This window comes from Protobothrops mucrosquamatus, unplaced genomic scaffold (genome assembly GCF_001527695.2).
Source record: "Protobothrops mucrosquamatus isolate PMUCROS unplaced genomic scaffold, P.Mucros_1.0 scaffold277, whole genome shotgun sequence".
NCBI lineage: Eukaryota > Metazoa > Chordata > Lepidosauria > Squamata > Viperidae > Protobothrops > Protobothrops mucrosquamatus.
This window is the reverse complement of record NW_015386621.1, coordinates 99915-125181: the sequence shown is the minus strand read 5'-3', so window position 1 is coordinate 125181 and position 25267 is coordinate 99915. Positions and strand designations below refer to the sequence as shown.

At 36.5% G+C, this 25267-nt stretch overlaps 1 protein-coding gene across 1 annotated transcript; it reads right to left on the bottom strand.

Annotated features, from left to right (window-relative positions):
* Window positions 1–61: 61 nt before the first annotated feature.
* CEP126 (centrosomal protein 126) lies at window positions 62–23642 on the bottom strand. The gene is made up of 12 exons (XM_029283917.1): window positions 23395–23642; window positions 20129–20248; window positions 19043–19191; window positions 16523–16601; window positions 13405–13594; window positions 9766–11866; window positions 7603–7764; window positions 6184–6308; window positions 5622–5709; window positions 4017–4220; window positions 2267–2331; window positions 62–501 (listed from the first exon to the last, which is right to left on the bottom strand). The coding sequence occupies exons 1-12, from the start codon at window positions 23640–23642 to the stop codon at window positions 406–408; spliced, it is 3627 nt and encodes a 1208-aa protein (XP_029139750.1). The 3' UTR covers window positions 62–405.
* Window positions 23643–25267: the final 1625 nt, after the last annotated feature.

Genomic DNA, 25267 nt, shown 5'->3' with positions numbered 1-25267 from the left:
CTACAACACATGTTTTGAAAATGTAGTAGAAATTTATTAGCGCTTAATGAAAACCATAAAGTTAGATGAACTCATACATAATTTTAATCAGTAGCAAAATAATTTTTTCTTTTTAATTAAAATTTACAGTAAATTTACAAACATTGCCACTCATTTAAAATTGAGGTATTTCCATTCTTAAAAAAATACAATACATTTTACAGTAAAGTGCATATATAAAATAATTTTTGCCCTAAATGTAAACTAGGTAACAAGCAGTCAATACTTGTGTTACATCTTTATTTTGAAGAATTTTTTTAAAAAAAATAGCATTTAAGGCACGTTGCAAATAATTATAAGTTACAAATATAGCAACTGAGAATATATTACATAAATCTCAGTTCAGCAACCTTTATTAGGGCCAAGTCAGTATCTTCTTTGCTTTAGGCTATGGGTGGCATCCAATATGCTCCTATACCTTTGCTTGTGAGGCATTATATCCATGTATGAGGGAGATGTGACCTGTAAGAATAAAAAGCAAACATTAAAAAATAAACATTAAAACACACACAATTGTAATGGTAAGAATAGGTTACTTCCTACTATAACCCATTTGTAAATATGAATTTATACCCAAGTTAATATGGATTACATATTTGCTAGTAATAGAAATAGAAATAGTAAAATACAACAAAAACCTACAAAGGACAATCCTAGGAAAAGTAATGATTAACAGGTGATGGAAGATGATGTATAATTTTCTACAAGCTTAATTTAACTCAAATTGAATTTATTGCAATTAAATAAACATAGATTACAACCCAAATTAATAAAGCTAACTATTTATTAATATTTGAATAAAAATAAAGAAAATACAGAAAACCTGCAAGTTCAGCTGCAAGTTCAATATACATTTATTTCAAATGTTGAATATCTACCTGATATAAAGACTGAAATTTGTTTTATTGTAATAATATCAATATAGTTTTATTCTTTCCATATTCTCTATTCCCAGCTGGTAATTTTACTTGGAACTTGTAGCATGGGTAGAAATTTTTTTTTCTAGATAAGGTACATTAAGTAAAACCTACGGGCCAAGCTTTCTAATTTTTATGTCCAATTTCCATTCTTTAGTTTAGGGGAAAACTTACCTGCTTGTAACGATGTTTAAAGGGAATTGTAAAATAGAGGTCTGATTCAATTTTTTTTCAATTTTCTCCCCCAGTTCTCCCCGTTAGCTGTCACCAACATGTTTACTATTTAATATTGTATTGTACCCAGTTCTACGAAAATATAGATTTTGGCAAAGTATATGTTGCTCCTTAGAGTATTTCTGCTGAAATGGTCATATTACACAAATAAACAAAGCTCCAGTGCTCTCTCTTTCATTGCAAATAACTCAAGGGATCCAGACTGCCTGCTCCCAAATTTGATGATCTATTCCCAAGCAGGAAATTGACTGAAAATCTACCAGTGTCCATATTTGTGAGTTGGCTCTTCTTATTTTCTGACTCTTGTTTTTTTGCCTCCCTCATATAATGGAAGTTAATTATGAAAATGTAGGGTTTTTTTTTCTTATTAGGAAGCAATTTCATTCTCCCCCCTCTTCCTTCCTTCCATGCAGACCTTAGCTCAGTTGCTAAGTTAAATCGCTGATGTTCCCATTAAAATTCTGTTTGTATTACTCTTTTCTTACTTTAGTAATAAATTATGTACTTTGTACTGGGTCTCTGGCTCATAATAGTAATTACCCTTCTCTCTCCCAGACAGTGTGTACAGACAGCCTAATTTCATGTGGACTGTTTTTTTCTCCTTGATAGCCTAATTCCTCTCCATATAAAGTGACTCTAGAAGTAGTCACATAGCACATGGAGCACACATACACATACACATACTTAATGATTACAGTTGGTTTCTTTTCTACTGTTCCTTCTAACTGGAATCTGAATATTGAAAACTTAAGGAGTTAAAGAGTCGGTGAGCGAAATGGACAACAAGTAGAAATACAGAGCACATATTTGGTTCGTATGGGGAAAGGGAAGGGGAAAATATGATTTGAGGATCTCACATAGCAGCAGTCATCAATTCCTTTACAACACCACATTTGCTGTTCTAAATGTGACCAGGCAATAAATTGTGGTGCATTAGAACTAAATTCCAAATCCGCCGTTCTAATTCTAACAGGGGCAAGCTATATGTATCTGGAAACTCACAAGTAAATGTTTAAGTTTTAATTTAGTTAGCTTATATTATGTTAGTTAACATTACATTAAATGAATATGCTTACCAAAGGGGAAATAGTCTGCAAAACACTTGTAGAAGATGGGTTTTTGTTAATTGTTTCATGAACATCTAAGAGAGTATAAAATAATTATAAAACTTCAATTGTATGGTAAGAAATAAATTGTGGCCTGTATAGTCTTTCCCTTGAATATTATGTGATCTAGTGTATTACTTTTAAATTGGTGCATGTGTGAAAGTATTTTATTTTAGAATCAAACTTCATTTTAATTTTGGAATTACTAATTTTTAATTAAGGAGAATGATTGTTTATCAACAACTATTTTATTTCTGATTACATCTCTTTTGAGTCACACTTCCCCATGTAGCCTTCTTGACAGCCACCTGAAAATGGACTGAAATTACCCATTTCTGGGCTTCCCATTCCAGCCTGCACTCCTGGAAGTCTCTCATCCCAGTAATGCTCAGTCCAGGGCCTGCTGAACTTCTGAGCCAAGACAAGGTTGTCAAGTACTGCCACCTTCTGATGCAATGCAGATCGAGCAACTAACATAGTTGTACATTTTTATTTTTTAACTTTTAACTGATTTATAATCGGCTTTCACTAATTTATCATCTGTCACATGACTTAGAACTGAAGCATAATAATACTAATAATACTAATAATAATAATGCGATGATATCTGTAACACCAAGAAACATCCAGATCTGCCTATCCCAGGTCCTTGGTAAAGACTCGATAGGTAGACAAAAATGCCAAATCCAGTCTGAATATCTGGATGACTATGTGAAGAATAATAATAATAATAATAATAATAATAATAATAATAATAATAATAATAATAATAATAATAATAATAATAATAATACTCTTCTTTATATTGCTGAATGTTCTACGGCCATGGTAAAAATAACCTGATAAACCTTTAAGTCTTCAATAATATTTTCACACTACCTTCAAGCACTACCATCCAATTTTAAATGTTATAGAAGGAAAGAATGGCTAAATGCAGGGGATAAATAATATTAATCAGATTTACTTCATTGTATTTGCCTTTAATAAAATCTCCATGTTATTGCAATCATATATTTCTTGTATTTTGGTCCTCCTGTCCTCTTGTTTGAACAGGATTGCCATTACCAAAGATCAGCTGCAGGCTTTGACTCAAAAATGTATTTATTCCTGTCTTCCTAATCTATAATGAGACAACTTGATAGGAATGGGCTTAAGGCCAAACGGCAACGGCTTATTCGTTATTTTTATTTTCTTCCTCTTTTCTTCTCATTAATATTTTCTGCTTAATTTCAGATCTCCTAAACAATGACACAGCATTTGTTTATCTGTGGAGCACAAAGGGCTATCAGCTGATCCCCAAAGTGTATTATACTGATTGGTGGTAGATTTCTAAATAAGGAGAAAAGTATGTTTTGCCTTAAAATGCTAATATGTCATCATAATAATACCTGAGCAAACAGTACTATAGATTTTAATTTTCCAGGGAAGAAAAATAGTACATCTTAGTAGCTGTTCAATTCCACTGGTTTAGAGACTGCTCCTTTGATCTGACAGTATAAAATAAAACATACTCAAAGTAATATATTATGACTTAATTTTAATTACTCAAGTGAAACATCCTACCAGCATTTCACAACAGAGTGACTTTTGGACCTGAAGTTCCTGCCTGGCAATCAACGTAAGGCGAAAAAAAAAGAAAAGAGAATCATACTTTTTTACATTTATGTGACTTATTAAATCACCTTGGTGCAATTCAGTGGATAATTTTCAGAATACTTACTCTGTAGCCGGTGATTGATGCGGTCAAGGGACTGAAGAACTTTGTGCTCTTCAAATGACAGAGAACTCATTCCTTGCCTTGGGGGTCTATTTCGCACCGCAATCTGCCTATATGGTTGTGGTGTATCCAAGCCAGCCAAAATTTCACCTTCTGCAGCTGACAAATTCACAAGGTTTTCTGGTATTAGGAACTGGGTAGTACCATCTGAATTTTAGAACAAAAATATATACTGTGAAAAGCTTTTAAGATGGGCTAGAAATATCTGGATTGGCTATTGCATTTAGTATTTTTTATGTACTGTATCTTTCAAAGGTTTGAAAATATTGTGATAGGTTTTTTAAACAACTTTCAGAAAAACAAATTGCTTATGTATAGCTAGGGTAAGTGCAATTGGGGCACTACTAGTATCATATTGGAGGGCTGCTGAAACAAAATGCATGAAACATAAATAGACAGTGAATAGGTTTTCTCCTCAAAGCATATCATATTGACTGTTTAAATCATCTCAGTTCAGGACTGGTTCCATTTCTGTGACAGTAGGACATATATATCTGAGCTAGTGTACATCAAATATATACCTTCATCTTTTCAGAGTTCCAGTGTAATATTTACTTTAATGCATCAATGCAAGACATTCTCAGTACACAATTGGGAAAAACAAGAATGAACTTGACCAAACATGAGTTAAGGCTGCTATTAAAGATCCAACTCGTGGCAGTAAGAGCAGCGAAGGGTCAACACTTGTCCACTCTTATTGCATCCATAGAATGTTGCTCAGCAGCCCTGTTTAGGATCACCCAGACTATCCTTGGAAAGAGTGGCCTGGAGATTCACTTGCAAGGCTGTGTGGAGGAATTCTCTGGGCATCTGGAGGATAAAATTGTTCGGATTCATTTCTAGTTGACTGCCAAGCGTGGTGCAAGTCCTGTTGAAATGCCCAGGGGTTGGATTTATTCAGTTGCTTGGGAATGGCTTCATTCAGTTGGACCTGAGGAAGTGGATAAGGTCCTATGAAATGCAAACACTACCACCTGTGCATAAGATCTATGCCTCTCCTCACAGGTTAAGGCCATCCAGGAAGTGCCCAGATGGAACCAAGCAATAGTGAATTCATCCTTGGAGGAGGTGTTTCCGGCTCTTTTTAACGAGGCGCTAGTGTGCCCCTACTTAAGAAGCCATCACTGGAGCCCATTGTTCTGAACAAATTTTGTCCAGTCTCCCACCTTCCCTTTTTAGGTGGTTGAAAAGGTGGTAGCCATACAACTGCAGAGGATCCTGGAGGAAATGGATTATCTGGATCCTTTTCAGTCAGGTTTCAGGTCAGGATATGGGACAGAAACAGTATTGGTCACACTTATGGACAATTTATGGTAGGAGTGTGATGGAGGTTGTGCATCCATCCTTGCTCTTCGGCAATTTTTGGTACCATTGACTTTGGGCTGACTTTGGGAGTTAGGCGGAGGTGACACAGTGTTACGGTGGTTCACCTCCTTCCTCCAAAGCCAGTCCCAATCAATGTTAATAAAGAACGAGAATAACACCTATAGGAATGAATGATGATCTAATTATTCAGATCCCAAATCAGATTGAAATATGCTGCATTACCTTCATCAGAATGATTGATGCCACCTGTGACTCGGACTGGCTCGAACATACATTGAGAATGCACTTGAATTGGGGCTTGTGATATATTCTATGTAAAAAAGTTATCAAGCTGTTTTTAAAAATGCAATCAAAATGAATTAAAAATCTATGTATCTAAAACATGTAAAATTTTACACATAAAAAATTAATGTAAAATTTACATAAAACAGTTCACAGTAAAAAAGTAATAGATATCTCTCTATTGTGATTACATGTAAAATACGGTATGTAACATTTGCTAAAAACAAATAATGTTGGTAAAAAAGGCAGTGTACTTTTAGTGTTACTATTGATAAAGATAATTGCAATGTTTCTTAATGCTTGTACAAATGGAATACACATAAATGTCAGAATGTTGAGATTTTAAACAACTTGCAATTATTGTTAGATCCAGTTTGCTTTACCTACATTTTATTTGAAGTCTTTTCCAAATATTTTGTATTTACTCATGGAACTTTTTTTATACGGTGTTTTGACCAAAAACTATTTTTGATATTTTGACACGAGAATTTATTAGACCTACCTGCCCAGCACCAGTGGGTTTCCTTGCTGAAGAGGCTGACATTTGTCTCCTCTGTTCTAAAAGAGCCTTGCGTTTATTTTCATTATTTTCATTAATTTGTTTTCGTCTTGCAAAAGCAAAATGGGCTAAAAGTAATGAAAAAGTGTCACAAAAAAAATAGATCGGATTATCTTAAATTTGTCTTATCAGGGTAGTTTTAAATTTATATTTTTGTTGTAAGCCATTTTGAACACTTCTATACATCAGGGGTCCCCAACCCCCGGGTCATGGTCCACCACTGGGCCCTGAGACATTCGGAACCGGGCCGCGGAAGTGGTGGACAAGTGCATGTGTGTACACTTGCCTGCGGCTCATGTAAAACCATCCCCTCTCCTTCCATTGGGCTGCAAACCCGGAAAGATTGGGGAACTCTGCTATATATATACATGCATTAATATATACTGTATATATATTTTTAAAAAAACAGACAAATCATACATAAACCCAAGGATCCCCAAGTCAAGTGAGAAAAGAAATGAATAGATTGCATAACTTCTTTTCAATCTTTAAATTATTTTGGTAATGCTTGATTTCCTAAATTATATATACACTTTTTTTTTTGAATGTCACGTTTGCAATGAGGGTATAAAGAAAAACAAAAATCAGGATAACCCTGAGAGAAAAAGAATTAAAAACCAGTGCTCATTTTCTCCACAGATGCACTTTCCTTCTAAAAAATGAAATATAATTCAATCACTGAGTTTTGATTAATTCTGAAGGAAGCGTAATTTCTCCACAGTGTATAGCAGAGTCTTTCTTAGTCTTACTAGAACAGACGTTTTTAGTACAAGAAGTTGAAAATAGAATCTGCTATTTTCTCCAAAATATGGGCTCATCCAATGAATGATATGCCTGTGCTAAAAGTTATGACAATGGTTAAGGCATGGTTGTAAACCACTGGGTTGAATGCTTTGGTTAGATTACTCAACCAGCGTCCGGGTTTATCAGTAGCAGCAAGTTCTAAATGTCATTAACAATTAGCAGAGTTGAAAGCTAAAGAAAAACGGTTAATTATAATGTTCAATTCTGGTATAAGTTTTTAAAAATTTGATCAGCATTTTTAGCCTGAATGTTCTGAAAAAGAAAAACAGAAACAGTCCCAAGTAATATACAAGTAAAGGAAGAAACAACTACTGAATAAAAGCATCACTAACAATTCCTCCAATATAAATACCAATTCCCAATATACATTTCCATAAGTTTTTCACGCACTAAAAGATAGCCTATGCTAATAAAAATGACAGATTTCTAGATATTGCACCAATTAAAATTAGTTATTTTTTACTGAATTGCATAAAGAGCTCACTGACTAGAAGAAATGCTTGCTAGTGTGTCCTTTGGCATTCTTTCAACATAAAAACCTGGCAACAAAAATCTTACCACTTGGTTGGGAAGACAAAATAGGATTCACCCTAACACCTGATTTCATATTGCTCATCAGATGGCCACCATCTATAGTGATGTGAGACACATTAGATCGAGCGTGCTGCAAGTCACCATTATTTGAATTATTGCACAAGGAAGCATAATGCTGTGAATCACCTGAAAGTAATAAATAAACAGAATCATACAATTACATTAGCATAATTCAGCTTGAGAATATAGAATTATTATTTTTAAACCAGGAAGATGTTGTTTTAATTTATTTAAAAAAACCAAGCATCAGTCTTATTTGTACCTGTTTCCTATGAGGGGGGTAGACCTGTTATTAGTAATGCCATTATTAATACTACTAGTAGTAATATTAATAGTGATTAATAATTGCTTTAAGACTAATAGTATTACCTATGAGAATAAAGATATAGATAATAAAGATTGTCTGATTATAGTTATAGGTAATACTTGATTTACAACTGTTGCTTAACCAAGGTTAAGACAAACTGCCCCAAAGGTACTTACAACCTGGTTGCCAAGTTACAACAGCTGCATTTCAGGCGCTCGACAACTGGCCTGCATTTACAGCATTTGCAGCATCCCTATTAAGTGCCGGGGAAATCAGGAGATTCAAGCAGTTCAAATGAGTATAAAGATTTATTGCAACTTTAAGCTTTCCCCCAAAATCTGAGCTACTCTGGGTCAAGGGAAATGAGCAGGAATTAAGAAGGCATTCAAGCTGGGCTGGACTTAGATCTCTTGTGGGTGAGCAGGCCTATGACTGATGATGTGTTTGACCTCTCCCTCGGGCTCAGCCTGGTCATCTCCTACAATCTCACTGTTACATGATTGTGGTTTACATTTTTGCTGAAAACTGGTATTTAATTCCTACTTTCAGCAAAAGTGGCTGTCAGCAAACAATGGATTCACTTAATCCACTGGAGGCTAAAACATACAAGAAACGGTTGCTGGAATTGGGTATGTTTAGTCTAATGAAGAGAAGGACGAGGAGTGACATGATAGCAGTGTTCCAATATCTCAGGGGCTGCCACAAAGAAGAGGGAGTCAAGCTATTCTCCAAAGCATCTGAAGGCAGGACAAGAAGCAATGGATGGAAACTAATCAAGGAGAGAAGCAACCTAGAACTAAGGAGAAATTTCCTGACAGTTAGAACAATTAACCAGTGGAACAACCTGTCTCCAGAAACTGTGAATGCTCCAACACTGGAAGTTTTTAAGACAGCCACTTGTCTGAAATGGTATAGGGTTTCCTATACCTGAGCAGGGGGTTGGACTAGAAGACCTCCAAGGTCCCTTCCAACATCATCATCATCACTACTACCATGGCATTCTGCTGCAAAATAGTCATAAAATCAGGTCAGTCACTTTATGACCGTCATGACCATCATGGGCAGGCTCCATTTTGGCCATAATTTTGAGGACTATCTCTATTCAGCGTCTGGTATTGCCATGCAATAATAAAAAAAATCAGAAGCTACAGTTACTAAAAAATATAGTTATTATCTCTGTTATTTTTTCAACAAAATTGCTAATCTTAACTTGAGATCTTAACTTTCTTTTAAAAAAAAAATACAAATGGGGTTTGTTGCTGGATTCTATTTTTGCCACTATAATATGGTAGGCACTCCCAGGGTTGAACCATCTGTCCCACAAGGTGTTTTGGTTCTGAGATAATCTGCACCAAGTAGTGACCAATGATTGGACAACTAGATTCCTTTGCTGCCACCACCCCTTTGTTATAAACCAATCTGTCCCTTCCACACTAGTCCTCTGGAGCAGCAGTCCCAACCTTTTGGGCACCAGGGACCAGTTCCGTAGGGTACGTGGTTTTGTGTGCTGCCTGCATCCTGCAAATGGGCTATTTGTGCGGCCTGGTTTCTGGCATGCGGTGGCCCAGTACTGGTCCACAGACTTGGCTTAATAGTTGAAGGAGAAAACAATGTATCCCTGCTGAGGAGACTGCTAGACAGTAACCAGTTACTTCACATACAATGAATAGAGTAAATTTGAAATAGGAAAAGGACCGCTTACTTTGAATTATAATTAAATTTGTCTCTTTTGTGATATATCTGTGACCCTTAATTATTCATTCTGCACATTTTATAAAATCAGAAATGTAAAAGATTCTTATACAAAAATTGCATCTTACCAGCAGCACCATCCCTTTGAACCAATGCACGATGTACTCCTTGCCACAAAATTGTGATTTCTTCATCAGTTGGTATACGATCTGGACATAATCCATTTTCTGAGAACATGGGACTTCTCCTTGAAATATTGCTGTAGTGGACAACTGGTGGAATCGAATTCATAATGCACTTTGACTTTGTCAAAGGCTCATAGGTGTATATACTGTAAGAAGGTCTGATCATTGTTATTTGAGAATGACAAGAGCTACCTGAAGTTGAAGGATCGTCTGTATAAACTCTTCCCAAAGTTTGACATTCAGGCAAAAGATTCTTGTCACTCTGATTATATTCGACATCTGTGGAAGGCTTACACAAATTTGATGATTGACATAAGGCATTTGTAGGATTTTCATCTGGCTTTTTGCTTTGTATAGGCTTACATGGAGGGTGGGGTATTATGATTTTGCCTGACGCTCTTACAATCTTAGTAGCTTCACTAGCAGACTGTGGTCGGATAACGGCACTCTTCCGATTTTTAGCTATTATGGTCGATGATGGGACTTTGGCAGATTTTGGTCTTTTGATCATTTTCATTCTGCCTTTCCGTGGATTAGTTTTTGGATTTTTAGGATCACAACTATAAATAAAAGGTATCATTTCTTCACTTCTTGATGCCATCCATGCTTGTTTAGCAATATGATATCCTTTAGGCACCAAGATGTTGTGCACTGGATTATCTCTTTCTGAGTTTCCAACAGTAGCAAGTTTGGCAGATATCTGAGAATTCTCTAAATTGTTTTCTGGAAAAACAGAATTGAGCAAACAGGAGGGAATACTTCTTAGATTAGTTTTAGAAGCAGTGGTTTTAAGCTGAAAGCCAGGTGCTTGGGATTGTGCCTGAGATATATCACTAACACATGACTCTGAATTTTTGTCATTATTATTAATTTCCACTACCCTGTTAATTTCATCAAACCACCTAAGCTTTTTACAATTCCTTTGAGCTTCCCCATCTTTCCCTTTTATTTTTGCCAATTCAACACTGTCTCTAACAGAAGCCACAGGCTGATGTCCAAATTTGATACCCCTGTTTACAACCATTGCTTTGAAACAGCCAAGTTCATATTTAGATTCCTTTTTTAAAATGCTTTTTGGCAGCTTCGTCACTTTTCTCTCACAAATATTGTCATTCTTCTGCTGCTCGGGGTCAGACAAATTGGTTGCTACCTCTCCTTGGGGCACAGGTAAAATAATTTCAGCCTCTTTTCCTTCTTCGTTGTCTTTGTGCTGATCAGTGCTGCCTCTAGAAGGCTCTTCAAATGTAGATGCCTCAACGTTAACATGGTCAGAATACTTTTCACCTTTAACTTCAGCTGCATAGTCTGTATCCTCAGTACACCTTGCTGCATGAATATCTTTCCCCTTCTGCATGCAATTAAGTAAGAAGCTGTTGCTGAAATAGGAAGTGACATTCCACTGTTGATTAGACAAATCTACATTGGGAATGAAAGTTTCTGTGGATGAAGTTCTGTTGCTTTCAGAAAGTTCAAAGTTCTCTTGTTCTGCAACTGCGGGAGCAGGATTAGGGACAGGCCATGCTTTATTTAATTTGGCTGCAGGGCTGTCAGCAGGTAAAGGATCCCCTGTGCTAATTATGTTTGAAGATGGACATTTCAACAGAACGCTTTTGTCTTCTGTTTTATTTTGTACAGAAGGTAGATTGCCATCAGAAGCACCTGTCTCAGACTCTCTCTGTTCAGATGAAGTTGGCACTAATGATTTCAGGTCAGGGTTGCATCGGACTTCATCAGATGGGACAACATTGTATTTAATTAAAATATCACGGAAAGGAGAGGTTGCCTGAATGTCTGAAGTTTTTAAATTTATAAGCCAATTATTCACATGCTGATTTGTAGAAAAAGAATCATCATGTTCAGCAGAGAAACGTCTACTTTTGCTCTTTGATCCTTCTGGATGCTGGATGGAAGACGCCTCTTGAGTAGATAAAGATGAGATTTTACAGGGTGCTGTGCAACTTCCATTTTGTTCTTTAGCCTCAAGGCTGTCAACACTACAAACACTCCCTGAACGGGTTATTTCATTTACTTCTTGATGAAAACCCTGCGCAAGAAAAATAAATAAAATACAAAGATAATTTAACATGATTCCATCAAAACTTTCATTCTGAGTTTCAGAGACAACTGGGAAATTTCATGAAAAATAGTAAGAAATATTTAGGTCAGTAGTTTCAGGGCAATAAAATGAGTTCACTGACTGAATGCCAAATTGACTGGTTTATTTCTTTTAGACACCACACAACTTCATTTTTAGGTGCCACAATTTTAGGATGCCACAATTTTCAATATTTATTTAATAAAAATGGACCTTCATTTGTAACAGTTGAAGAATAAGATAGCTACCATTTGTGGAAACAATTTCAATATTTATTCTGTTGGATTTTTATTTAACTATATGTTTATATCTCAATATGTATAATAATCAGAAAAGGAGTGAGTATCTATAGTTGTACAGCTAGGTATGGTTCATTACAAAAGAATCAGCAATTAGTGGTAGTTTGATGAAAAAGAAAGGAAGGAAGGAAGGAAGGAAGGAAGGAAGGAAGGAAGGAAGGAAGGAAGGAAAGGAAGGAAGGAAGGAAGGAAGGTTTTATAATTCAACCAACTGCAGACCTTTTCCCTTCCAACTCCTCAGCTCAGATGCCTTCTGAACAATAAGTACAATAGAATAGTAATTGCCTAGCCAGAATAATTTACTAGACCAAAATATTTACTTCACCAAAAGGATAGATGATTAAACAACTTTATATAGCAGGAAAATTGATATTTAAAGTAAATCCTTCCTGCCACTAGCTGAAGTACCTCAAACCAATGATATTATATATAATTGTTTCAAAAATAGATATAAGAGTGCATTTTTTAAAGAAAGGGCAGGATTGTTTAAAAACAACATGCACAAATGATCTCTGGGCATCCAAGAGCACAGTATTGAAAGGATAGGATATCTGGTCCAAAATTTCTAGTTCTATCATTACCATAACCCCAATAATTTGCCCTACCAAAAATATAGAACATAAATAATAAGACAGAAAAGCTAAGATGGATGTAATACACTTTTTATACTAGGAAATGTACAAGTGCCAAACCATAACATTTTTGGCTGGGGGATTCTGGGACTTGATGTCCACATATCCTTAAGCTGCCAAGGTTGAGAAACAATGGTTTAGTGTCTGAGTAAATAAATATCTATTCAAAGTAAGGCCGTCTTTTAATTTTAAATCTACTTCTAGTACTTCACTAAACTTTGAAAAAATTGTACTTCACTACACTTCGAAAAAAATATTGGGTACTTTCCAAAAACTCAAAAACAGCAATTCAGTTGGGTACTGTGTTCCAAGCTAATCTTTTTTTTTTGGTGATTATATTAGTCAGATAGATAATATTACAGTAGATATTTAAAAAGTACAATCTAATTTTATTAATTGATGTGAGAAAGGATTATATTAATTTTCCTTAGGAATTCTAGTTTGAAGTCAGGGTATTTCTATTGAACCCATTAAAAGCAATTAGAATATTAACCATGCCTGCTTAGATATTTTGAGAATCCTTATTTTAAGAATCAAAAGTCAAAAGCAATCATACCTGAGAGTTACCGGAATGCTGTTGTAATTGATGCTGCTTTTCATCTAGATTTTTTTGGAGGAGAAGCTGGCCATTGCATGGGTTTATCCTGTTTTTTACCTGCAGCGTTCGATCATAAATAGCTTTTGCTAAGTTCTGTTTCCATTGAAAAGGACCATTTCTGGTAACTGAGGAATTTATCCCAATAGAGCTTGGAAGGATGAAACATTACTGTTATTTCTGGATAATGTATATTAGATTATGAACAAAATGTCATATTAGCTGTTTTAAAATAAATTAAAAGTGCAACTTGTAGAAAACAGAATCCATCTAATAGCCAATAGCTAATACATAATATTCCTAAGAACTGTATTTTATTTAAAAAAAATCATTCAAACCTATGAACCAAACTAAAACCATGCAGCTCTGCTATGTTATGAAATGCTTTCATATATTTATAAATGATTTTTTTCTTTATTTCTTCTGACTTCTGTTAATGGATTGAATTGAAATGTTCTGATATTCAACTAAAATGCTATTTACTCGTGTAATGTAGCATTTTTAATGTTGAAAAAATGTTTATACCACTGCATTATTTTCTGATGCTGTGTTTTTAACATATCAGTTGACCTTTTCAGAGAGAAAAGCACATTAAAATAATATAATGGGAAAAAAACTGTTTGTATTTCCTACTTATCTTCTTTTTAGTAGTTAGTATCTTTTCCACTGTAATAATGCATAATTTGTATCTCAATTTGAGGATGGTACTTTACCAGCCTAACAAAACTGGTTAAGCCCCTGCCCAGACACATCTAGATAATTTATTTTAAAAAATTGTTTTTTTAATGTGAAAGATGAAGTTTTGAATATATAATTCAGGGGTTCCCAACCGAGGGTGCTTGCATCCCCTGGGGATGCGAGACAATATTCCAGGTGGTACAAAAACTTGGATTTTCAAAATTATAGTGTATATACATAATTCATTGCTGTTATTTCGAACTTTTGTATGGGGTGCGAGAATATATCAGAAGCATTCTAGGAATGCGGGGTATAGAAAAGGTTGGGAACCGCTGATATAATTCATAACACAATATAAGTACAGCACTGTGTTTCTAAATCCACATGGTAGTAGTATTTTCCTCCCTACATGTCCCTTTCTATATAGATTTTTTTTGTTCTATTTTCCTTATGTTCTGGTACCCAGAAACTTAAAAATTCTTTCATATAAGTTTGTAATTAACAATAGTATGGAGCGTTTCATATAGGTAAACCTTACTTACTAACTGCTTCATTCAATGACTGTTCAAAGTTACGATGGGGCTAAAAAAAAAACCTATAACCAATGCCCACATTTATGGCTTTCATAGCATCCCACAGTCACATGATCACCATTATAGTCCTATTGTCTTATGCCTCATCTGTTGTTCCCCCCTTGCATAGTGGAGAGATCAGAGAGGAAGGGATTAGAAAAGAGTAAGCAGACACAATGGGAAATACACACTGAAAGAAATGTGGTGGCACTGGCAGTTCTGAATGTAGCATACAAACAGTCTGGTATATTCCCCATGATATGCCTGCATTCTCGTTTGTAATCCTTTCCTCTCCAATGTTTCCACTCTGGGAGGGGGGGAATGGGGCAGGCATGGGAGAGATTGCCTACAGAGATCGCTGGGTTTTCTTTTCCTCTCCCCCCCCGCAAAGCAAATATTTATTTCTGACAGGAATAGAGTAGTCAGGTGATAATGCAATGGGGAAAAATGGCATAACAGTTCAGACTGAACTTCCCAGAAACACAAGAAATAGAAACTTTTAAAGGTCAATATGGAGGATATAGTATGACACAAATATGGGGCCAGGTGATATTTATTTCCAGTGCCACGATTATCACTGGTAAAATGTTGATGGTAAATGACCATTCAATCAGCCTGAATGAAATTTGCCAAGATCAATACCGAACGGAAGATCACGCTTTCACTACACATATTGCCATTGTACTCCATTTTCAGCAGTACCTACAAAAACCAGAGAGTGTGAATGTTGAAATAAACTACTCCTTATCACCACTAGGTTTTAACAACTTCTTTCAAAAAAATCAAGCACACTGACCCACATTTCATAGCTCTACAATGACTGACATTTTTATAGAAATTGATCCCCAAGAAGAAATATTAGCTAATATATATTCAATTAATATCAGTAAAGAATTCTCATACATAGATTCATTCCTACAAAATGGACGGTTGTGCCTGCAAATACCGTCCTAGCTATCTACCTATCTAGAGTTATATACATTTTTAATAGATAACGTAAATAATTTTGACATCAAAATCTTTGTACTTTTGCATCTGAAATCTGGATGGATTTATCCCCCTAGCAAAATCTGGTATAGCAACAAATTTTATCCTATTATTTTTAAAATTAAAATGCTACAGCCATTTGACAAGTTTATATGTTGTATAATGGGGGAATAGAATTTTAAGTTTCTGAGCCTTTTTCTGAATTCAGCCCAGATTAAGTGGCCTGTGATTTGACATGAACTAGACTGTTCATTTCAAATCTAAATCTTAATGAAACTGAATCTTGTGTTTTGTATGGACATTATAAAATAAATCTAAAAGCTCAAAGCTAAAAATAAATATAAACTCAATGTTGTATCTGAAATGAAGAACTTAGCATGCATAAAACTAATAAGGATCAAAGCATAAAACAGGATAAATAAGAACTTTAAATCATTCAGAATACAGAGGTTTATTCAGAGTTGAAGATAATACCTTCTTATGAAATGAAGATAATTTGATAAATGGTATCAAATTCCCCAGAAGAATCTGTGAGTACAGCCAGCATAATATCTAAAACCTCAAAGAAAGGAATTTTGGCAATATTTGTGGTATTTCAGAATTCTACATAACAAATACCTAAAGCAAATAAGCTAAGAGATTCAAAATCTAATTGTAAGCACAATAATAACCACAGTGAAATATTGTATTAGCAATCCTCTTTACCACAGTATTTTGCACAGTACTGTAGTTTCAGAAGATAAGTTAATTTATGTGAGATATTTTTGTGCAACTATTATTTCATCATCATTATTATTTGTTGTGTCATTGATCCTATTCCTGAATTAAATAAAATAATTTACCTTCCAATGACTCTAGATGATAATCCTGGAACCTGACATTTCTGGGCTTCATCCAATTTATTTTCTGGCTTTCTCTGTACTACAGTGAAAAACAGGCAAAACATTTGGTTAAATATCAACATCTTAATACAATATGGATAGTACCATTCTGAAATCAGACTTCAGATGAAAAACTCAAAAAAATCCCAATGCCTCCATAAGATGACAAGGTCGACTTCAGCTGCTATAGCACCTACAAAGCTTAGAGTGTAAGATGGTCTCTGCCCTCCCCTTCCAGATACTAGGGACTATGATGGGTACTGTTGTTCTGGACCGGCTAGTTAGATGAGAACTATATGTTAGAATGTTTGGCATTTAAAGGGTTAAGCACTGTCTCCTTAAGAGATGGCTTATGGGTAATGTAGTTTAGCTATTCAGTGAATCCCATGTTAACAAGTCAGTAGGAGGGGCTACTAAGTTCATCACAGGATATCCTGGCTATGTGCTAGCTTGTAAAAGAGGTCTTTGTGAAGAAAGACATGAGGTGATGTGTCCCATAAGAGCCATGGGGTGAGTTCACCTTCAATCTTTCACCCAAAGGAATGGAGAAGGTCATGATATGTTCAGCAGAAGAACTCTTCTTAACTGTAAGTTATTATTTGGGATTCCTGTTGAATAAATGGTCTAACATTCTGTTCTTTGACGTTTATCTGATTGAGAAGAACAAGGTTAAAGCAGAAATCTTGTTTGGACCAACACAACTGTCATTTATCTTAGAGATAAATTTCAGCCACAGAACTCTGTCTCTTACAGCATCACCAGAGCTCCTACTACTACCAAGAAGCTGGGATTCAATCACATCTACCTCCCTGAATGTGAAAGATCAGTGAAAGTGGGCTGACCAGCTCACTCCCAAGACATCAAAGAGGCAGCTAATAAGAGGCTGGTCATCGCTGTTTCAGCCAGATGAGAAACCTGTGGCTCCATCATGAGTGATATCCTGGCTAACAGCTGAGTGAGGGCATGTGCTAGTAGCTTATCAGCTGTTCTTATTATGTTGTAGCTTCACTGCTATTGTTTTTTTTACTTCCACCACTCTCACTGAAGCTGCCATTTCATCTCTTCATTGCCAAGCCAAGGTCAAGCACTTCTTCAGTTGCCTCCTGAAAAAGCACCTTTGGGACAACTATGACCTGGATGATTGAGAATCTCCACAGACATTTAGCTATGCACTTTGGGATGAACACCCTTTGAATGGTGAGGGAGTATGAACGGATTTCCAGAAAACATTGCAGACTATAGGAATCATTTGCACTTCAGTTTGAGATGCAGATAACACAGACCCATCTCTAACAATCTGTGCTTGTTTTCAACAGTGAAGGGACACAGGGCAGAAAATATCCTGCAGCCAAGAAGGCTCCACACACATTGACAACCCTCATCTTATATCTGTACATTAGATTTCTGGGTCTTAAAGAAATCATTTTGCCTGTATCTGTCAAAATTCATTCTGTTGTCTTGACCTGATGGTTTGACTTTTCTTTCTTAGGATATTAGGTCTCTCGCTCTTCTTGTATCATCTGGAAATCTGATAATTGCTATACCTATCTTTACATCCAAGGCATTTTTTTGGTATTCCAAAGTTCTGAATTCTATTACTAGATTTTTCAAAAAAATACATATAAATAAGCAGGATACACAAGGTTGAAGAGAAATTATCATAAGAAAAGAGTTCATGGCCAGAACTTCAACAATTAATACGAAGCCAACATACTAATCTGCATTGCGGTGGCTAGTAGAATTTCCTCCTGCAAAATGATATATCTATTTTACTACATAATTTATATTTTTGCTAAGATATTTTAGTTAACTGGATTGACAGGTTAACAGGTTAACAAATAATTTGATTCTAAAAACCTGAAAAGCTTTCATTACCCTCTGATATTATGTAATTTCACTGCTGTTTTCAATTAATATTCTATTTTTGAAAAATGAAAGTATTTTTTCTTTGTGTACATTTCAAACATATTCTATGGAATGCTCCAAGACCAGGAATTCATTTGATTGATTAGTATTCATTGGGAAGAGCAGGTTTTATGTAGCAGTTAAAGCACCAGGCTAGAAACCAGGAGACTATGAATTCTAGTTCTGCCTTGGTCCTGAAGGTGGTTATGTGACCTTCAGGCAATCATTCTCTCAGCCTTTGGAAAGAGGCAATGGGAAACAACTTCAAAATCTTACCAAGAGAACTGCAGGCACTAACCCAGGAGTCACCAGGAGTTAGCACTGACTTGAAGGCACAAAATAATAACAACAACCATATCTCTATTAATTGACATCAAGAGATATTTTTAATTCGGTTTTTATTGGGGTTTATATTGTTGTATTTTTCTATTTTTCTATTTGTATAGTATCTGTTTTTTAAATATGCTGTGAACCGCCCTGAGTCCTATGGGAGAAGGGCGGTATATAAATTAAACTTGAATTGAATTGAATTGAATATTATAAATAATATTTTAACTGTACAATTAATTTACCAACCTCCTCCTTTCTTATGTTGTGAAGATGAAATATGACTGCGCTGGAATTTTTCAGTTGCTTCCTGATGTTTCAGTTTCCTCTGCAGCAATATTTGTTCTCTAAATTTTTGTTCTTTTTCTTCATTCTCTTTCCATTTTTCTTCAAGTGCTCTATTTAAAAAACTATAGCTTTTAATAATAATAATAACTACATTTTAAGTGTGTCATTTAGAGTCCATTTCATTAAAAAAACATATTTCTCTAACCTTACCTTTTGGGAAAAAAAAAATATAAGACAGTAATATAAGATCTAAAGATGATTAACATTATTTACAAAACAAACTCTGAACCTTGAAAATTCTGATTATCTGAGGGCATGATATGTCCCACCCACCGTAATTCGTTTGGCAGTATCTGTAGAGTGGTTTAAAGCAGTGTTTCTCAACCTTGTCAATTTTAAGGCATGTGGACTTCAACTCCCAGAATTCCACAGCCAGCATTGCTGGCTGTGGAATTCTGGGAGTTGAAGTCCACATGCCTTAAAATTGACAAGGTTGAGAAACACTGGTTTAAAGTCTACGCTGAAAATGAATATTCTAGAAGTAACAGATGTATGCCTTCTGATTTTTTTTTTTTAATCAGGCCAATTTATTCTGAATAGACCAGGGCTATTCCCCTAGAAAATAGTTCTGAAAAAGTTCCTATGAGGCATATGGCACCTTGCAACCATAAAAATATATTAATAATTAATTTTTGTGTTTTTAATCATTGTACATCACCCAATGCCAATTTTGTGAAATGGGCTGCTGTATAAATCATATAGATTAAATAACAAAATACATTATTGTCAGGATTTTAAGATTTCAAAAGATCACTATCCAGTAACTCATTATTAATTTTTAAAAAATATTGATTTAAACAGAGCCACTCAAATAAGAGCTAATCAAGATCCAACACATTTCTTTTCTTATAAAGGAACTGGACTGTAAGAAGCTGCTACTTGCTCTGTCATACACCATACTGGAAAGTCAACATACACAGAGAACAGTTAATCTGCATTACTGTAAAAAAAAAGAAAAAGAAAAAAGCAACCCTGATATTTACATACCTCCTTCTTTTATTTGTTTCTATAGAATGTTTTCTTGCTCGATTACGAAACAATCTTTGGTCTTTGAGCAACTCATGACGCTCTTTTGATAAATCTCTTTCAAGAAGAACCTTTAGATTTCTGATTATGAGATTAAGAAACTTTAGCAAAAATTCTAAACACAGAGTATAAGCTTCTAGTTTTAATAACAATTACAAACTAAGCTTTTTATAGTATACTGGCATTAATTATGGCTGCCTTTATAGAAGTCCAATTTATTTTAGAAAAACAACTGTTTCAACCCAGATGTAATATTAGCACTGTGTTGTTGTAGCTTTAAACAAATAAGTACAAGACTAGTCTGACCTATCATTTTGTCATACTGAGGCCAATCAGCTACAATCAATGATGAAGATGGTAACTCTCTTCAAATGCTTCTTCTTTGTAATTGCCCTTAATGTTAGGGCATACTGGGGAAGCCCTGTTCTCCATGAATTTGTCTAACCCCATTGCATTCTACTGCTTAACTATGAATCTTTTTATTGCTATTGATTCTTCAAATTTAACTTCAAATGATGAACCTGATTTTAATTCAGCTTTCATACCTTAAGTATTTGTTTTCGGATATTTCCATGCATGGAATTTGTTTTTCTACAGTGTTTATGCTAGATATTTTATTTGCACTCTCTGTACAGTTCATAAATCTCTGTCAAAGCCTATTAATGGGAAACAAATTTCTGATTGCTTCGGTGTGATTCTCTACACTGATGCAACCAGGCTAAAGAGATCCTTTTGTAAATCTTCACAATCTTTTATTTTAATTTAACTACTGAATAATTAAGTATCAGCAAACCTGGTCCATCCACTGCCTATTTTGCGCTGTGTCACTTACAGATGAGTTAAGAAGAATCACTGTTTAAAATAGGTTAAAACTACCTATTCCCTACTCTGATTCCTGTTCTTTCTCCAATAGTTAATCTAAAGAATGAAATATTAATCCAAGCTCAGTTTAGTATAAACACGTACACTACATACACTTATTTGGAATGACAAGCCCAAAGCCACCCAGCTGGCTTTGTGCCTAAGGCAGAAATAGAACTCATGTCTCCCAGTTTCTAGTATGATGCCTTAACCACTACACCAAACTGGCCCTCAGTTTTAAGGATTACCCTTCTTCTATCATAATGCATTATATAAAATCAGTATTTGCAACAGAGTGCCCACTTGACAGGGAGCTCAAGCCCATTCTATCTCTCTGAAGCAATCTGCACATTTTGCATTAATTAAAAATGAATACTAAAGTTCTTTTAAATATTTACATAAAACCTTAATCAACAGTACACATAGATTTATATATGCATGCAAATCCAGAAAGTAACCATTTTATTCATAAAGTAAGAAACTTCCTTTGATACGTCAACACCTATCCCACTTGTCAAATCTATATAGAAACTTTTTAAACTGCATATAGACAATGGTTATCTGTACATCATGCTAACCCTAAACTATAGCTATGAGAAAGGAAGAAAAACTATCCACATTTTCAATACCATGCATTATTCTATATTTCTATATTTCCTTGCATATCTTAGCCACAAGTTAACAGGTCCAGGTGCTTTAATCTTTCCTTATATGGAAGCAGTTCTAGTCCTCTAGTGATTTTGTTTGCCCTTTCCAGCTGAACACTATCTCCTTTCAGAAATGATGACCAGAGCTACATACAGTACTCCAAGTATAGTCTCACTACAGATTTATGTTAGACCACCCTTTGAGTTTCAATTCCCTTCCTAATGAATCAAAGCATGACATTTAACTTTTTACAAAAGATATACACAAGTTTGACATTTTCATTGACCTATCCCATAATTCTGAGATCCATTTCCTGTTTGGCCACTGCCAGTAAAAAATTTAGTAATGAATCTGTGAAATTTTGAACATTGGAAGCTATCCTGCATCATACTGCATTACCCACAGTGAATCACATCTTCTATTTTCAGTCCCCTGCTTCCAATTTACAGAGATCCTCTTAAATCTCTTTGCAATTCCTTTATTTTATTACCCTGAAAGGCATGGAATGATAACTAGAGATCTCCCTACTCATAACTTTGTATCCTTTCTAGACAATTTAAGTTGGTCACAAATTGTTTTACCATCTTTACACATTCTGCCAATTTGAGCTCCGGGCTTCTAATTCCTTAAGTCTGTTTCTGACCCATGAAAGCATACTCTTTTCCCACCCAATCATCTGTGAAGTACCAACTTCAAATAAATACATGTAACATCTCTATGCCCCCTAACTCTTTTGGATGCCCTTCTGAATAGAACAGCACCCTTGGAAACAGCCGTGTTTTTGGCTTAAAGTGCATCTCTACAAATCTAAACAATATTTGGCTTCTTAAACGGCAATAGGATCATATTACCATATGTGGTGGGAATGCCCAAAGACTAGCGAGTACTGGAACAGGACACGAAACTGGCTGAGGGATATACTAACACTGGACTTAGAGTCAAAACCTGAACTCTTCTTGCTGGGAATAACGACAGAAAAATATGATAAGGGAACAATCTACCTGCTGCTACATATCTTGACAGCAGCCAGGCTTGCCTTTGCGCAAAAATGGAAGAGTAAGGAAATTCCCACAGAGGAAGAGTTAATACATAAAATATTAGCATGTGCAGAAATGGACAGGCTCACAATGATACTAAAAGATAAATGTGGATCAATTTTTTTTGAAACCTGGGATAAATTTTACCGCTGGAGGAATTTGAAAAGGACGGCTGGGATTAAAGACGAATGTTAAGATAGAAATGTATGTTACCTTAGAATAGATAATGTATATAAAATTTAATGTATATGTAGAGATAATGAATTGATTGTAAAATATGGTATAGTCTGATAAGAATGTATATACTGGAATGTCACGTCAAATCCAATGTTTTTTTTAATTGTTTTATAAATAAAAAGTTTTAAAAAAAATAAAAATATTTGGCTTCTTGATGCTCTCTGGACTGGCTTGGTTGTTTTTTTGCAGATAAGATAAACACAAGCACATTTAAGAAACAACAGCAGTTTAATCCCGAACTCCAAGTATTCCCTTCTACTGGAATCCAAATAATGATTCCACGGCTGGCGGGGAATTCTGGGAGTTGGAGTCCGCCGGTCTTAAAAGCGCCATTGCGATTAAGCAAAGCATGGCTTTTAAACCACGCATCGCTCAGCTTGCAACGTGGCCCGCCTTCCTGCTTCCCACGAACCCCGGCTCCCTTCCAGCTACCCGGGAGGATACGTGCAAGGGACGAAGGCGTTCAAGGACCGGCGGCCAAGTCCCCGCGGCGGGGCACTTTCCGATAAGCCCTTCCTCCAGCATGGAGCAGTCGCGGAGAGATCGCCTCCAGCAGCACCAGCAGCTGCAGCGACTTCCGCGGACGCCCTACCCAAAGCCGGGCTGCTGCGCTCTGCCGCCACCGCTGTCGCCGGCCTCCAGGAGCTGGGGTAGTAGCCGCCGCCGCCGCCGCCACCGCCGCCAAGCTCCATCCACCCTTAGCCTTTCGCCGCCATCCTTTTCTCCGCCCGACACAGGCCCAGTCACTCGCCCCGGCGCGCGGTGGGTCTGACAGGGCTCGGGCGCTCGCGTTCCGGGCTCCTCCGACCACCCGCAGCGAGCCCCCGCGAGCCCCACTTGTCGCCTCGGAAGCACCCAGAGAAGCCCCTCAGGGGGATCCAGAGACGGCCGCCATCTTAGCAACCGGCAACGCCGCTTTCGTCGCCACGGCAACCGAGCTCCGGCGCTGAAGGGGAGGAGCTTCGGAGAGGGAGGGAGAAGGCAAAAGGGACATCGCCCAAGCCGGGCTTTCTCGCTTGACGGAGATTCCAACTCCCAGAATTCCCTGCCTCATCCGAAGGGGGTGGTGAATTGAAGCAGGCGCGGTTCTTCTTTCTCGGCCCCTCCCTCGTGTTCCCCCTCCCCCCGCCCCTCCCCCTCGGGGCTTTCTGTCACTATTCAGCAATGCTCTGGTTATTTTGGGAGGGTGACTTCAAAGATGATCAGGGAACTGGAGGCTAAAACATATAAGGAACGGCTGCTGGAATTGGGTATGTCTAGTTTAATGAAGAGAAGGACAAGGGGGGGGGACATGATAGCAGTGTTCCAATATCTCAGGGGCTGCCACAAAGAAGAGGGAGTCAAGCTATTCTCCAAGGCGCCTGAAGGCAGGACGAGAAGCAACGGATGGAAACTAATCAAAGAGAAAAGCAACCTAGAACTAAGGAGAAATTTCCTGACAGTTAGAACAATCAGTGGAACAACCTGCCTCCAGAAGCTGTGAATGCTCCAACACTGGAAGTTTTTAAGAAGAGACTGGACAGCCGTTTGTCTGAAATGGTATAGGGTTTCTTGCCTGAGCAGGGGGTTGGACTAGAAGACCTCCAAGATCCCTTCCAACTCTGTTATTCTATTCTAAGTCAGTTTTTGATTCTTGGTGTCTGCCTGGACAAGTTCCTGCAAGGTTGTTTTTTTTTTGCAAGATCTTCGAAGTGCATGCCATTGCCTGCTTCCAAGGGCTGAGAGAGACGGACTGGCCCAAGGTCACTCAATTGGCTTTATGCGCGGTGGAACTAAAACTCCCAGTCTCCCAGTTTTTGATCTTGTTCCTTAATTGCTGCACCAAATTGGCTGGTCATTATCCTTTACCTAATGTGCACTTTGAATTTTTTCTGGTGATCAAAATAACAGTTATGTTATGATTTTGTATGTGATGCAAATTTTAATAGATTTTTGTGTTATGATAAAGACTGGTGCAAGATCAGTATTAATTTGTGCCGTTGAGTCAGCCTTGATTACTTGTGATTACAAAGACAAATCCCTACAGTTTTCTTGGCAGGTTTTTGGGATGTCGTTTATCATTGCTTCTTTCTAGGAGTGGAGATGAAGACTTGTTCAAAGTTATCCAGCTGGATTCATGGCTAAGGCAGGACTAGAATTCAGATTCCTTTGCTCAAAGTCCACACCTTAACCACTAAACCAAAGTAGTCTTCAGCAAAAGAAAGCAAAGATACTACCAATAGTAATTCCATCTGTTGCTTCTTGTCCTGCCTTCAGGTGCTTTGGAGAATAGCTTGACTCCCTCTTCTTTGTGGCAGCCCCTGAGATATTGAAACAC

Excerpts from the sequence above, each read along its gene's own strand:
- CEP126 (XM_029283917.1), bottom strand. The coding sequence starts at position 23,642 with ATGGAGCTTGGCGGCGGTGGCGGCGGCGGCGGCGGCTACTACCCCAGC. Across the intron at positions 19,192-20,128 it reads GAAACAAATAAAAGAAGGAG|AGCACTTGAAGAAAAATGGA; the intron begins GTATGTAAATAT and ends TTTTTTAAATAG. Across the intron at positions 16,602-19,042 it reads ACAACATAAGAAAGGAGGAG|TACAGAGAAAGCCAGAAAAT; the intron begins GTTGGTAAATTA and ends TTTTCACTGTAG.